General features: G+C 36.1%; 1 protein-coding gene across 2 annotated transcripts in view; it reads left to right on the plus strand.

The window, feature by feature from the left end:
• Nucleotides 1-12,934, plus strand: part of DPH5 (diphthamide biosynthesis 5) — a 37,017-nt gene extending 24,083 nt beyond the window's left edge. For both annotated transcript variants that reach the window (XM_082863042.1, XM_082863041.1), the window contains exons 5-8: nt 3,342-3,462; nt 8,363-8,402; nt 9,876-9,979; nt 11,914-12,934. In XM_082863042.1, coding sequence (XP_082719168.1) covers nt 3,342-3,462; nt 8,363-8,402; nt 9,876-9,979; nt 11,914-12,137 — 489 coding nt within the window. In that variant the 3' untranslated portion in view covers nt 12,138-12,934. The remainder of the gene's footprint in view (nt 1-3,341; nt 3,463-8,362; nt 8,403-9,875; nt 9,980-11,913) is intronic.
• Nucleotides 12,935-15,065: the final 2,131 nt, after the last annotated feature.

Below are 15,065 nucleotides of genomic sequence, written 5' to 3' on the forward strand. Positions count from 1 at the left end.
AGTCAGGCAATACTTATTTCTAGATACTTGGTTAATGCCACTGTAAATACTGCCCAGGATTTCCCACCTCTGTTACTTTGTTCACATCATCTCATTCTTCTGCATGTTCAATTTCCCCAGGCTAAATCTTACCCATCCTTTAAGGTCCAGCTTATATCCTGTCTATTCAGAAGTTACCTTCAGGTGTGCTCTCGGTGGGGGAAATGCTGAACTCTTATACAATTTATATCTAATTTTTTATTAGTATTTATTACCTCATATTTGTCTTTCTTGTACATCTTTTCACTCTTAACTAGTGCCTTATATATAATTAAGTAAATCATTTTGAATTGAGTTTTTGTCTTCAATTGATAAAAAACATGATCCAGTATCAAGTTAGATAAACTGCTTTCCTTATAACTTACTCTAGGTTAAAACATACACACAAAGCCTGTATTTACCTACTGTTTTTGAAAACAGTACTTTTTGTAATCTTTAAATGTAGATCTGCATCAATAATGGTTTGGGGGAAAATGATCACAAGCACAAAGGCTTACATTTTTAGGATGGTAGGTGCTTAGGCTTCTGTAACCTCAGTTCTCGTCACTGTATGATTTTGTTCCAGTTTCTTTTTGTAATTTACTGGTAACTCCTTGAATTGTGAAACACAAAGGAATTGGCCCTTTGTTCTTTGAGGTACTGACATCTAAATGGCGAAACTGTTTGCATAATGTTCCAGAATTCATTGAAGAAGTTTGTACCACAGCCATGGAAATGGTTACAGTCTATAAATCAGGGTCCTAGGAAGCAGTGCTTATGTGAGGTTTTCTTTAATCCCCCAAATTAGACAATTGAAAGACGCTTTTACATAAAGTGTTTCAACTAATGTTTATATGTGACTAGCATCTCAATTCTCTTTTAAATCATCTATCCCCTTCTATCTGAATGAAGAATTTACCTCCATAATTATATTTTCATGACTCTTAAAATATTGAAAAGCTATTTAAAGTATTTATATATGGTTGCATATGAAATTTTCTTTAATGGTTTTCCTTTAAAGTTTTTTTTAATAGAGTAATGTTAATATTTTAAAATCTGATCAGAGATGCCAAAAATCCTTTTAAGAATGTAAACGATTGAACTTGTCAGAATTAAATCATAAACATAGTTTCAAATGTTTGTTAATGTTTTTGAGCTCACTCCAGTAAGGAGAGCAGTTGGATTATAGCACAACACAGCATTTTAGAACATCTTCATATCATCATTATAAACATTATCGTTGTTATATTATCAAATTCCTAACATTTATTGAGTCTTTACTATGGCACTAGGCACTTCATACAGTATGTCATTTAATCCTTAACAAAACACATTATTAGGTTTATAATTATTATATCCATTTTGCAAGGGAGTTCCTCCTGAAAGTCACCGAACTAGTCACCATGATCATCCAACTAGTAGGAACCAGAGCCATGACTCCAGAGCTTTTGCCTGCTATGTAAGGTATAAGTGAGACTGCATACTTCATGAGGACCGGAGCTCTGCTTTGCTTCTCACTTTATGCCTGTGCATAGCATAATGCCTGGCACATAGTGGATGATTTATAATAAATTTATTATAAAATATTTGTTGGACAGATTTGCCTCTTATAGAACAACAACAATAACAGAAGCCCTCAACAGAGCTAGGTTTAGTCCTTGTAGCTTGGGTGAATGTATTCCAGGGATCTTACATTGGAACTCTAAATACATTTATTACAGAGAAACCATGTTAGGTGTGGCTGGAAGGTTTATGACTGAATTCTGAGAGTTACATGGGTCTTTGTACATTATGAATTCGACTGCCACTGGATAGCATGGCTTCTATGGGGAAATACCTTTTCAGACAATTTTCAAATGGACTTTGGGAATAAAGCCTATTGGTAGGTAGGTTGGAGGTTGTGGCCATATGAGGAATACGATGAACCTTCCCTTGGGATCTCAAAGTCACCATTATGAATATTGGTGATAGTTTTTAAGACCTCAACATATAAAAATTGAGAAAAGTTGAGGTTCTTCAGTGATGGGGGGATGAAGGACTTTGAATGTCCTAGCTTCTCTCTTTCCTCCCTATATGCGTCTCGCAGCAGCTTCTGAAAACTGAGAAGCCTGGGGACAATAATCCCTGCTCCAGACCAGTTTCTTCATTTTTCAAATGAAGAACTTTAGACTTAAAAAAGTTAGGTGATTTCCTGAAGTCACAGAGCTGTTTCAATCACACAGCTAATTTACAGTAGAGGACTAGATGTAATTTCCAGCATTTAGTGCTTTCCAGCTCTACCAAAAATTCTTTCAGGCACTCTTTAAATTTAATAATTAAACCTTTACATAACAACTTCAGTGTTATGTTTTACCATATATTAAGTCTTTGAAAATAAAATCCTTTGTGCAGTACCTAGATAAGAACTAATATAAGCATATTATTCACAGTTTGAATAACTTTTTACATGTTATTTGATTCATACAGCCGTGTGGGTTGGAAGGGCATATGTTATCACTGCTCCTATTTTAAGGATTAAGACTTAGAAAGAATAATGTCACACAGCTAACAAGTTGAGGAACCAAAATTCAAAACTAGATTTTCTCAGCATAAGATTTGGAGTTGGACTCTTAAGTGAGATGTGCAGTCAGCCTGGAAGCAAGTTGGAACAAAGCAAGCTTCTTGGTTGTGTGGTGGTCAGGTGGAGTGGGTGGGCCTCTTGGGGGGAAAGGAGGAGGTTTGGGAAAAGGCCTATCACTGAACTCTATAGTGAGGGAATAAACAGTGGGTAAATTAAGGGAGTAGATTTTGGGATATGGCTGCAGTGAGTATACAGTGCATGAATTTTACTGAGACGTCATGGTAGAAAGGAGCTTTTCCTCAGACCTCGGTTTGAGTTTCTTTTTCACTACTAACTAGCTGTGTGACCTTAGGCAAGTCAGTTGATCTTGACAGTGGACTCATCTGTAAAGTGAGGATAATATTAACTTTGTGAACTGTGCTCTGACTGCTCAAAAGTCTTTTTTTTTTTTTTTTGGCTTCCTTCTGGTTTCTTTGTATTTCAGTATTTTTAGCAGCTACCTAGCTAAATCATGAAGTAGTTACATATGTTCCCATACTGAATGCAGAAATACTAGAAATCTCCAACTGAAAGGGCATCAGAATGACACCAGCTGCTGTGGATCAAAGAGAATTTTTATTACCTTTTTTTTTGTGTGTGTGACAGTCTTGATACCCAGTCCATCTCAAGTTTGGTTCTCGCTTTTTATTTTTATTGTTGTCTATGAAATAGTAGTTAGTGAATTGTTCCATCATTAATTAATTTTAGTTTTTATTTTTTCTAGTTGTATAGGTTTGGAGAGACAGTGTCTGTTGTTTTTTGGACAGACACTTGGAGACCAGAAAGCTTTTTTGACAAAGTGAAGAAGAACAGACAAAACGGCATGCACACATTATGCTTACTAGGTAAGGGCTGTGGAGTTTCTTTAGGGTGACAATGTGGAGTTGTCATATTGTTCTTATTTTGATTTTGTGTGAAGGTGAAACTGTTCTGTGGGATACAGGCTAGCTACTCTGCATGGCATGCTCTCCCCCGTACTCTGTGGAGAAATGAATTTTCTGTTCCAAATACGACATGGCTACTCCTACATACGTGCCATAGTTCGTGCTGCTGCCTACTTACGCCCTAATAGATCCTCGCCAGCATTCCATCTTTTACCCATTGGTCCATTAAGACCCTGTTCTGGTCAATTTACAGCAATTCAGTAGACGTATTGAGCATTTATTCTTACCACGTTCCATCCTGTCTTCCTTACGGTGTCCTTTGAATACTGCAGTATTAATGCTACCAGAATCACAGAATTATAGATCTGAAAGAGACTCTTGACATCATCTTACTGAAGCCCTATTTTACAGATGAAGTTGAGGCCCAGAGATATTGAATCATTTTCCCACTGTCACCCAGATTATTAGTTGCAGAATTCGTAGAATCCAAATAGCCTGTTATTCACAGCTCTTTTCACTGTATTATGCTGCCAAATTCTGTTTCCTACCTAGTGTGGAAATGGCTGGGATCACTGTCTTTGTACACTAAGCTGGTGGTACTGATAGAGCTTCAGAAGGGATGGGCTGCGTTTGTCAGCAGAGGTACTGGAATTGTACTGATTCACATTTGCTATCAGTTCCTATTCTGCAGTGTGTATTGTAAAAATGCTATAACCAGAGCTTTAATCTGTGGCTAGTCAACAGAAAAGAAATAACTGGCATCTTTGATAACTTTGAAATGACACTTATACTTGGGATCAGAAGACAAAATCTGAGTGCTACTATATACTAGCTAGAGAATATTGTCAACAGTCCTTACCTTTGCCTTCATTTTTATCAAATAGGAATAATCTTTTCTTGCCTCATGGAAGTGTTTAGAGCAGTACTTCTCAATTTGTGGTGAAGGACCAAGTTTTTGTTCTTTTATTTATATGTGTGTGTGTGTAGATATGTGTGTATATACACACATACATAAAATAAATATATGTAAAAATACATATATTTATTTACTTTTAAGTTTCTAATCTTTTGTGTCAAAGTCAAATTACTGTAGGTGTTTGTAAACACTTATTCTTACTCCTGTAGTTTTTTTTTTTTATCATTTATTGGGAACAGAATTCTCACATAGTGGCATCAGTCCTCGGATCATACATTGAATTGCACTGTTTTAGTGATACTGTGTGTGAAGTCACAGCAGAAGAATGTCTGCCACATAGCACAGAATCAGGGCAAAGAATGAACCCATGGTTTTGGCCTCTGTAGTAAGTACAGATATTCAGAACATTAGAAAAGACTCCTATTTGCCAAAGGCATTTAGGTTATTTGTATAATATAGACAGTTCTCTATTATTCAATGATATATAATTTGTACATTATCAGAACCTCAATCAATATGTCTCTTTTAAAAGAGAAGACTGTAGAAAAGTTTTACTAATGGTTAGCATTTCTTATAGGTTAGAAATCAGAAATTATCCAGCAGGGGTTAGCAAACTAGCACCTGTGGATCAAATCTAGCCTACTGCCTGTTTTATAAATAAAGTTTAATTAGAACACAGCCATGCTACTTTATTTATGTATTATCTGTGGCTGCTTTCATGCTCCACTGGCAGTGATAAGTAATTTTGACAGAGACCTTGTGGCCCTCAGAACCTAAAATATTTACTACCTACTTCTTTACAGAACAAGTTTACTGACTCCTGATCTAAAGTGAAATTCTACCTAATCGGATGTGGTACACCCTGTATCCCCCAGTGATTCTCTTTCCCATTACCTTGTATTATTTCTTTTAAGTCTTACCATCCATCTGAATTATTTTATTAACTTGTTGGTTTTCTTCCCTACTTCATAAGAGCAGGGACTTAAGTCTTGCTAGCTCATTCAGTTCCAGCTAGAATACATTCCTTTTACTCCATTAACATTGACATCTAATTAATTCTAGATCTAGATCAGGCCATGCATGCTTCTCTAACATTTTTTTGGCTTATGCCTATATCCCACAATTAACTGGTATAATAATGTTTTCTTATTTTAGTTTATTATCAGGGCAGTTTAGTAATTCATTATTAATTAGCTTTATAGTTTTGTGTTTAGATTTTCCATGTGGAAAGATACTAGTTTTCCTTTTTTTGTAGTTCCTACTGGCAGGCCGACTGTAACACACTTGTTAATTCATGTGGAATATGCCATTAGATATATCCATCATGTTATCTTAAACTTAGATCCAATTAAGGCCAGCAGTATGGTAGAAAGTCAAACTAGAAGGATGTGAGGACAGCTGTTAAATGGAATTTTATTAAAGGCAGATGTAGAAGTATATGCAACTGAGGGATAAAAAATAAGGATTCATTGGAACTCAGGTACTAAAAAGCGTGTGTGTGTGTGTGTGTGTGTGTGTGTGTGTGTGTGTGTGTGTGTGTGTGTGTGTGTGTGTGTTTACAACAGAACTGAGGTTTTAAAACAGAACGGGGAGAAAAGTAGTCTTAAGAGGCAAGCTACCTGATAACATCTTCATGTATCATAAAAAATGGGGGAAAGGAGGAAAAATAGGATTTATCTTTTGGAAACTTTGGAAGGACAGAAAATCAGTTTACAGTATTTATTGAGTATTTACTGTATGCCCAATGTGGAGTTAGGTTCTTCTGGAATACTAAGGAAGTATTAGACATGGGTCCTGCCCTCAGGGTTTTGAAATCTAGTTGGAACTAATGTGCTGTGTACATGAAAGTTTATAGAACAGTTAAGATCTATTGTATGGAGAGGCAGGAAGGACAGACCAGAACTTTGGCTCTTGAACTCTCTCTAAGAGCTGCCTCTTTTCTTGGCTTTCCTGGGAAAAGACAAACAAGGTTAAACAATATATCTTCCTTGCTCCATTAACAAAAACAGGAACAAGGTGTGAAGTATAAGATATCATGATTCCAAATTCTCAAACCATAGATCTCATCATTTAATCACCTGGAATTCTCATTATTCAAATTAGTACCTATTTATTGAATGCCTGCTATGGGCCATGCCCTGTAGGGATTATGTCATGGTATGAAACCATAGAGAATTTAAAATTTACTTGGAAGGAAAAGACTGCTATATATAATGTAATTAGAGATTAATAAAATACAGCATTAATTGTATGGATATTTCAGAGGACAAAGAGCGTTTAAGAGGAAGTCAGTAAAGGCTTTCTGACGGAGCTGGGACTTTTACTCTACTTAAAGGGTAGATAGTTTAAGATGGGCTGGTTGTAGTAGAGCCATGTGAACAAATTTATTCAGTAGAATTTATGGAGTATCTACTAGGTACTTTGCATTATGCTAGGTGCTGGTACTAAGATGAATAGGAGAAGCTTACATTCCAGCAAGTAGAAGTAGAAAGGAATAATTATGGCCTGTGTGAAGACAAGGGAAAAGTATCAAGATAGGTCTGGCTTGAGATTAGTTCACTAATGCAGTCTTATGTTCAATTAAAAAGCATTTGCCTGTAAAAATTCTCCCCAGCCCTCTTAATTTTTAAAATCAAATTCTGTAGAGCATATCAGTAAAAAAGTAAAACTATTGAAGATATTAAATTAAAAACTTAAGGATGACAACATTTCAGAAGCTCAAGGTGAATATATTAATAAATGTGTTTAATTTTTAAAAAATATTACAACTACTGTGTAAAGGAGCTCAAAGTCGACTTATATATCATTAATTGTATTGCAGGCCATATTTCAATAATAGATATACATTTTTTTCCTATATGTGCCAGACAACTGGAAATATTAAATAATTAATGATATTTCGAACCTGAAAAATATATTCACTGCTGGTTCCAAGAACATTTAGAAATACATGTAGGGATTATCTCTGGAGTATTTTCCAAGCAAATACTTAGTATCCTTTATGAGAAAAACTTTTATAATCACTTGGGAAAGCTGTAGAAGTCTATCAGAAAGACCCCTCAGTTGCACTATATTTATTTTTGCAAAAACAAACTTTGACTGAACCATTTGTTTTCAGCATGTAGAACAGGAAGCAGCTGTCGCTCTTGCTGTTGTGTGCTGAGTTCCTGTGAGGATGTAGAGTGATTCTGCTTTTTTACCTTCTACCGAATTGTTTAGCTGAGCATCAGGGATTAAAAAGCGTAAAGGATCAAATCTTTGTGATGCTTGCATTGTCAAGCTTTATTAGAGCAAAGACTACGTGGGTTTTGGCCGCTGTGGTAGCCCTGTACCTGGCTACCAGTCAGTGCTCAGGAAATCCCAATTAAAGTATGAATACTTGGTATTAAAGTATTCATAAGTTATTAGGCATGTCTTACCATTCACAAGAAAGCAAAAGTCTCTTTTCAAAATGTGGTAAGAATTTTCTTTTATTTATGTTACATGCATTGAAGCTTATATTCTAGTGCCTGAAAAATAGGTAAGAAGAGGAACATAACAAGACTTTTCAGTTGGTTCTATGCAGTTACCACCTAATAGAAATGAACACAAAAGTTTTGATTAGCTGTTTGGTAGTGTATATGCCAATATTTATCTAACTCTTTCCTGTGTCTTCTTTTCCAAGAGGAAATTCGATCCTTTCAGGATGGTCTCAGGGCCAACTTCATGTTTGTTTTCTAACTAATGACGTTTACACAACCACAAGCTTCCCTTCTTCCTCATATTTCCTTTAAAAAGTGGCCAGATACAAGTGTGAGGACCGATTGTCATAGACTCAATCAAATTAGCATTTTGGAGACTTGAGAATAATGTCTACCACAAACTTAGGTGACTCAGCTGAAGTTTACACGTAGGATTTTGGATAAAGTAGTTAATTAAAAGAGAACTATGTTTTACTTCCTACAGACATCAAAGTAAAGGAGCAGTCTTTGGAAAATCTAATCAAGTAAGTTCTTATTCTGAGAATGCTTACATCTACTTTAATTCCGTGAACAATAAGTTCTACTTAAATAACATGAGTTCTAAAGATTGTTGAAAATCAGTTTTCAGTAATAGTGCAAAATTAAATACTTTCAGTCTTATGAAATGATAAGCAGTGTGATAGATAGAGTGGAAATAGCAATAGATTTCTTGGGTCAGTACTGAGAACAGTGGTTGGCACCCGATAGGCACTCAGTAAATATTTGTGGAATGAGTTAATTGGGAGTCAGAAGACACAGGTTTGAGTCTTGAGTTGGCCTCTGGTTATGTGCTCTTGGGCAAGTTACTTCCATTTCTGAGCTGTGTTTTCTTCATTTGTATAATGCGAGTACTAACCCCTTTTGCCTATAGATGCAGTGTCCCATACAGTAGCTGCTACCCACGTGTAACTAATGGGCACTTTAAATATGTATGGCTAATGTAACTGAGGAACTGAATTTATAATTTAATTTTAATTAAATTAAAACATACTCAACTTAGTTAATAGAAAACATTTAAGTATATTTAGAACAATTCAGTATGTAAATCTACTTTTACAACCATGAATTTTATGAAATCTAAATACAGACCAAGTATTTCCAATGAAAATTTAACATTTGAATTAAGATGTGCTAATATATAAAATACATTCCAGATTTCAAAGACTTAGTACAAAAACAATCTTTAATAATTTTTATAGGAATAAATGTTGAAATATAACATTCTGGATCTATTGGGTTAAATAAACATACTAAAGTTAATTTTTTCTTTTTTTTTTACTTTTATTAATGTAGAGACTATAGAAAATTTTAAATTCTGTTTACTGCTTACTTTATATTCCTCTTGGAGAGTGCTGACTTATAGAATTGTTCTGAGAGTCAGTAAAATAATCTATATGAACTGTTTTGTAAACTGCAAAAGCAGTGTTTTTATTTTGATCATTGGGCAAATGTGGTAGGCTTTTGAGGCATATGGAAGTAAACATCCTCCAAGATTTTGAGATATTTGTCTCTTTAGTTTACTTTTTTTAGAGGAAGATGTGAAAAGAGGGATATGTGGTTTAAACATGGTAATAAAAATGAACACTATAGAACCTGATTAAACTAAGGTATAGAACAAATTGCCACTTATTTTGAATTATTTTTGCCTGAAGTATCACTTTGAATAAAAGTAACTTTGATTTAAACATTACCTTTTAAGTTGTTGGACTTTTATTTCTGCCAGCATTTCAGTGAGATGAGAGGGCATTTGAAGTAGAACAATGAAAAAAGCATAAGAAACTTAAGATAAATGATCACTGTATCCATGCTTTAATGTATACTTAAAGTGGGTAACAAGTGACCGCTTCAAACATAATGTAGACTATGGTAATTGAGTATACCTGGGGGAGTAACTGTGTTAAAAATGTATTGTATAATTTCATGGCTAAGAACAGTGGCATCTAGTTTTACACTTACAGGGGAAGAAAGATCTATGAACCTCCTCATTATATGAGTGTAAACCAAGCAGCCCAGCAACTTCTGGAGATTGTTCAGAATCAGCGAATACGAGGAGAAGAACCAGGTACTGAAGAACCTTAAAAGGGCTCTCGTATTCCCCTACTGTTACACCGAGATGTGTATGTAACGTCTGACATACACACACATATATATACCAACACCACTGAAGTGAGAGTCAGTGTGTTTGCATTGCATTTTTCCATGTCACTTTTTTTCAACATTACCTTAAATCTCATAAGCTGAACGTTCTACTGAAAGAAAAATAATGGAGTTCCTTCTAGTAAAATTAATATCATTCTAGAAAGTAAGGATTTTTTACAAATTAACTATAAATCAGCTTTTATGTAAATATGTTAACATATAAATATTTTGGTAAAATACAGAACTTCCATTTTAGCCCAAGTCTATGGTAAACTCTGTCCTGTAAAAGTATACTTATTCTTGGGCTTCCCTGGTGGCGCAGTGGCTGGGAGTCCACCTGCCGATGCAGGGGACACGGGTTCGTGCCCCGGTCCGGGAAGATCCCACATGCCGCAGAGCGGCTGGGCCCGTGAGCCATGGCTGCTGAGCCTGCGCATCCGGAGCCTGTGCTCTGCAACGGGAGAGGCCACAACAGTGAGTGGCCCGCGTACCGCAAGAAAAAAAAAAAAAAAAAGTATACTTATTCTACTTTTTCTCATTTTCAACAATGAGACCAGGTATAGTTTTCTTCAGGGTAAAGACAAGAGAATTTATCCTTATATTCCTAATATCTAGACATAGTATTAGTAGATGTGGTATATCATAAAATGTTCACTGTCAGTAGGTTTTTATTGAGACGTTCTTAAATGAATCTGTCATTATATTCTGTTGTAAGGTGCTGACTGGCTTTGAGCACCTATTTCTTGATAGAAAAGATACATGAAGAGATTCTTGAATGACATTGGCCTCAGTAGGCCTTGTTAAAGTCATGAAACAAATAATCTGCAAGAGTGCTGTATATCCATACCTATGCACAGAGTTCCTTACATGCCTGCTTGTCCTTGTAGAAATCATTTGCCCCATTTTGACCATTTTTCAATCAGGACAGCTTTCCCAACTAAACAAAACCACAATAGCGTCAGCCCTTAAGCTGTCAGGCCAGAGTGAATAATACTAAAGTTCACTAATGTTGGTTATTTTGAACTTAAAAGCATAAGGGGGCTTCCCTGGTGGCACAGTTGTTGAGAGTCTGCCTGCCGATGCAGGGGACACGGGTTCGTGCCCCGGTCCAGGAAGATCCCACATGCCGGGGAGCGGCTGGGCCCGTGAGCCATGGCCGCTGAGCCTGTGCGTCCGTCCGGAGCCTGTGCTCCACAACGGGAGAGGCCACAACAGTGAGAGGCCCGCGTACCGCAAAAAAAAAAAAAAGCATAAGGAATGTCATAATGCCTATTATTTGTTAAGGGCTATGTAGTTTACTAAGTACTTTCATATCTATTATCTTAGTCCTTAAACCACCATTTATGACAGATAGTATTCCACTAAAAAAAAAAAAAAAAAACCTGAAGTTTGTCACATAGCTAGGTGGCCAAGCACAGACTCCAATCTGTGTATTTAGCTTATAATGCCCTGGTTTTTCCAGTATATCTTGGCCAATGTGAATATATCTCAAACGTTTTATTTAAAATATAAGCATGTAATAAACATTGTTCACTCGGAACTTAAAGACAAATACTATGCAATAGAGTATGGATACAGGAATTATTCAAGTCCTAAAAATTTAAACTAAGGTAGGTCTTAGGAATTGTGAAAGGGTAAAGTTAGGCAGTACTACTTTACTTTATATGTCAGGTAGTGCAAATAATTTAGAAAAGCCTTAGATAAATCAGTAGATAGTGTGTCCATAATGAGTGACTAAGGAGATGTAATATATTTGGGTCTTCTTTAAATGTACTTTGGTACTAGTGTTAGTTTGAATGGATTCAGGATAATGCATTTGCTGAATTGAATGGTGGTATCTTTTTTTTTTTTTAATAGCAGTCACCGAGGAGACACTCTGTGTTGGCTTAGCCAGGGTTGGAGCTGAAGACCAGAAAATTGCAGCAGGCACTTTGCAGCAAATGTGTACTGTGGACTTGGGAGGACCATTACATTCCTTGATTATCACAGGAGGCAGCTTGCATCCACTGGAGATGGAGATGCTAAGTCTGTTTTCCATCCCAGAAAAGAGCTCAGAATCCCAAAGCATTGATGGACTCTGAACATAGGCATTTTATTGTTAGATGTTAATTTCAGTTATATATGCACATACACATATTTGTATAACAAATCAAACAGGTATTTTGGTTTACCTAGTATGTATAAAACGAGTGACCAAGAAGAAAGATGCTGACTCAACAGTGCTTGGTTTCCTTTGGCAATGAGTTTTTTCCCTATGATGTCATCAGTTTTTGCTGCTATTTTGGCAGTTTTTCAGGATGTACATACATGGAGCAGACCACGCTAGAAAACTTAGAGATAGACATCCATCGACAGAACCATTTAAAAGCAATTTTTGTTTATGAAATCAGTTGATACAAGGTATAACTTTCTTCTTTCTTAAAATGTCAGATGTCCTGACTGCAAGATAAGTTGTCCTGACAGCATTTGGTATTAATGCATATAAACAGAGGTGGGAAGAATAAGTCCCCACCCAACAGTCCTACTTACTTAAAGCTCAGCTGAGCACATGCCACAACATGACATCCTTTTGAATTGCCTTGTCTTGTTTAGCTGACGTCCTAATTATGTGCCTCATATTCTGCTGTATTTTGGAGGTTATATAATTGTTGAATTATAAATGTTCAGCCAGCCATGTACAGTTGCTGTTTGGTTTTAAGTAGCATCTTTCACATCCAAGCTGACAAATGGAAAACTTGCTGACTACAAAATAAAATCTTTAAAAATTTACGTTTGAAAACAACAGTGGATTGGTCAAGATTTATCATATCTCTTAACAGTTAATATGCCTCTGTATGTATGCAAGTAGCCACATTCTTCTTCCTAGTTGTAAATCACACTCCATTTATTATGTTTCATGACTATGAAGTCTCATACTTTTGTCAGTTTATAACAGAAATAGCTTTGCTACATGTTAGTTTAGTTGGTCTAACTCTGAGTACCGTTGACCCTTGAACAACACAGGTTCGAACTGTGTAGGTCTGCATATACGCAGATTTTTTTTTCACTAAATACATACTGCAGTACTACACAATCCATGGTTGGTTGAATCCTCAGATGGTTGAATCCATGGATGTGGAACCAGGGATGTTTTCAACTGCATGGAGGGTCAGTATCCCTAACCCCAACATTGTTCAAGGTCAGTCAGTTGTGTTTTCATGGCCTAATCAACTTATCTGAACTCTTTGTTCAGTAGATTCATAGGAAGCTGAGCAACTACTTCCCTACTTTCTGAAAGCATCAATTAAGAAGAGATTATTTTGAGTTGTTTCATTTCATTTGAGATAAAAGATATTTTAATATATGTGAAGCATTCTGTTTTCACTATGTTGGATGAAAAAGAGGAGAGAAACAAGGGCATTTAAGTACCAGTTCTGTATTGTTTTTTTCTAAGGTGTTAAATTAAACAATGAAGAATTATAAAGTGAAGGCCTTCTGGTTTTGGTAGTGGTGGAATAGCTTGTAATGTACAAACCCTCCCAATTATAAACTCTGGAAAAATGTAATAAATAACTGTCTAAAGGCACTGGGGAGTGACCAGAAGCAGCCTGAGAACTATGCTTATATGACTTTTCCCTCAGGGCATTCACCAGTCTGTCTGGTGAGGGGGTGGCTAGAACTGAAGAGAAAGTTGCAGTCTTAATGACTTGAGGTATTGGAGGAATTGGGGGCTGCTTGAGGAGCTGTAAATTGAAGGAGGAAATTCTAGAAAGGAAGGTGGCACTGATGGAGGAGACTTCCAATCTGCATATGATTTCCTCTTAAGTCTTTTGACTAACTCCTGCATTGTGCATGTGCAGGGAAGATTCTAGTGAACCAGGTGGAAAGCCATAGCTGGAAGGCTGAAAAAGCTGAGCAGAGATTGTTGCTCTCAGTTGCAAGAGAAAACAGAGTTTGAATCCCAACAAGCTAGAAGGCTTGGTAAGTACCTTAGGCTTTCCCTCAAATCCCTAGAATGGTTGTGTATTATCAGAAAAGGCTGTGCCCAGCACTAAGGATTTGTGCTAAAACTAAAGACAAAATCTTTAACATAATGTAAAATCAAGCTTCCATAAAATCAAGGTGATTAGCCAATAATTTAACTGCCTGCTAGAACAAAGCTTATTACTTCCGGAGCATAACAAAATGAATCAATCTATCAGTAATGCCTAGAATACTATAAAATATTATGAGGCATGCAATGAAACAGGAAAATATGACTTATGGTCAAAAAGAGAAAAGCACACAGTAAAACGAGATCCCAACATAATCCAGATATTGGAATTCGCAGACAAGGATTTCAAAGCAGCTATTAGAACTATGTTTGAGGATGAAAAGGAAAAGTGGTTGTAATGAATTAATATAAGTGGTACGCTCAGCAGAGAATTGGAAACAAACAAAAATCCCCGAACGGTTGGACTTAACAACAGAGTGCAGATGATAGATGAATAGAAATTATTGATATCTATCTGAGGAATAAAGAAAAAAGTTTAGAGGGAAGAAAAAAAAGCACAGAATCTCAGTGCCATGTGGGGCAATATCAAGCAGTCCAACAAAGATGTAACTGGATCCCCAGAAGAAGAACAGAAAGGAAATAGGGTAGAAAAAGTATGAGTAGGTAAAGGCCAAAATTTACCCAAGTTTGGTGAAATTATGAATATACAGGTCCAATAAATTTAGTGAACTCCAAGCAGAATAAATGTAGAGAAAACCACACCTAACACATCATAGTTAAAACTGATGAAAACCAAAGATAAGAGAGAATCTTAAAAGCCACCAATAGTGGTATTGGGGAACCCACCAGGGAATAACAAAAACTGACTACTTCTCATCAGAAATAGTGGAGGTCATAAGACAATGGAAAGACAAACTCTTTACACAAATTCAAAAGCAAAACAAAACTCTTTATCAATCCAGTGTTCTATATCCAGTAAAAATTTCCTTCAAAAATAAAGGCAAAATAAAGCAATCTTCATGAAAACAGAATTTGT

This window comes from Leucopleurus acutus, assembly GCF_964270905.1.
Source record: "Leucopleurus acutus genome assembly, chromosome: 2".
Taxonomy (NCBI): Eukaryota; Metazoa; Chordata; class Mammalia; order Artiodactyla; family Delphinidae; genus Leucopleurus; species Leucopleurus acutus.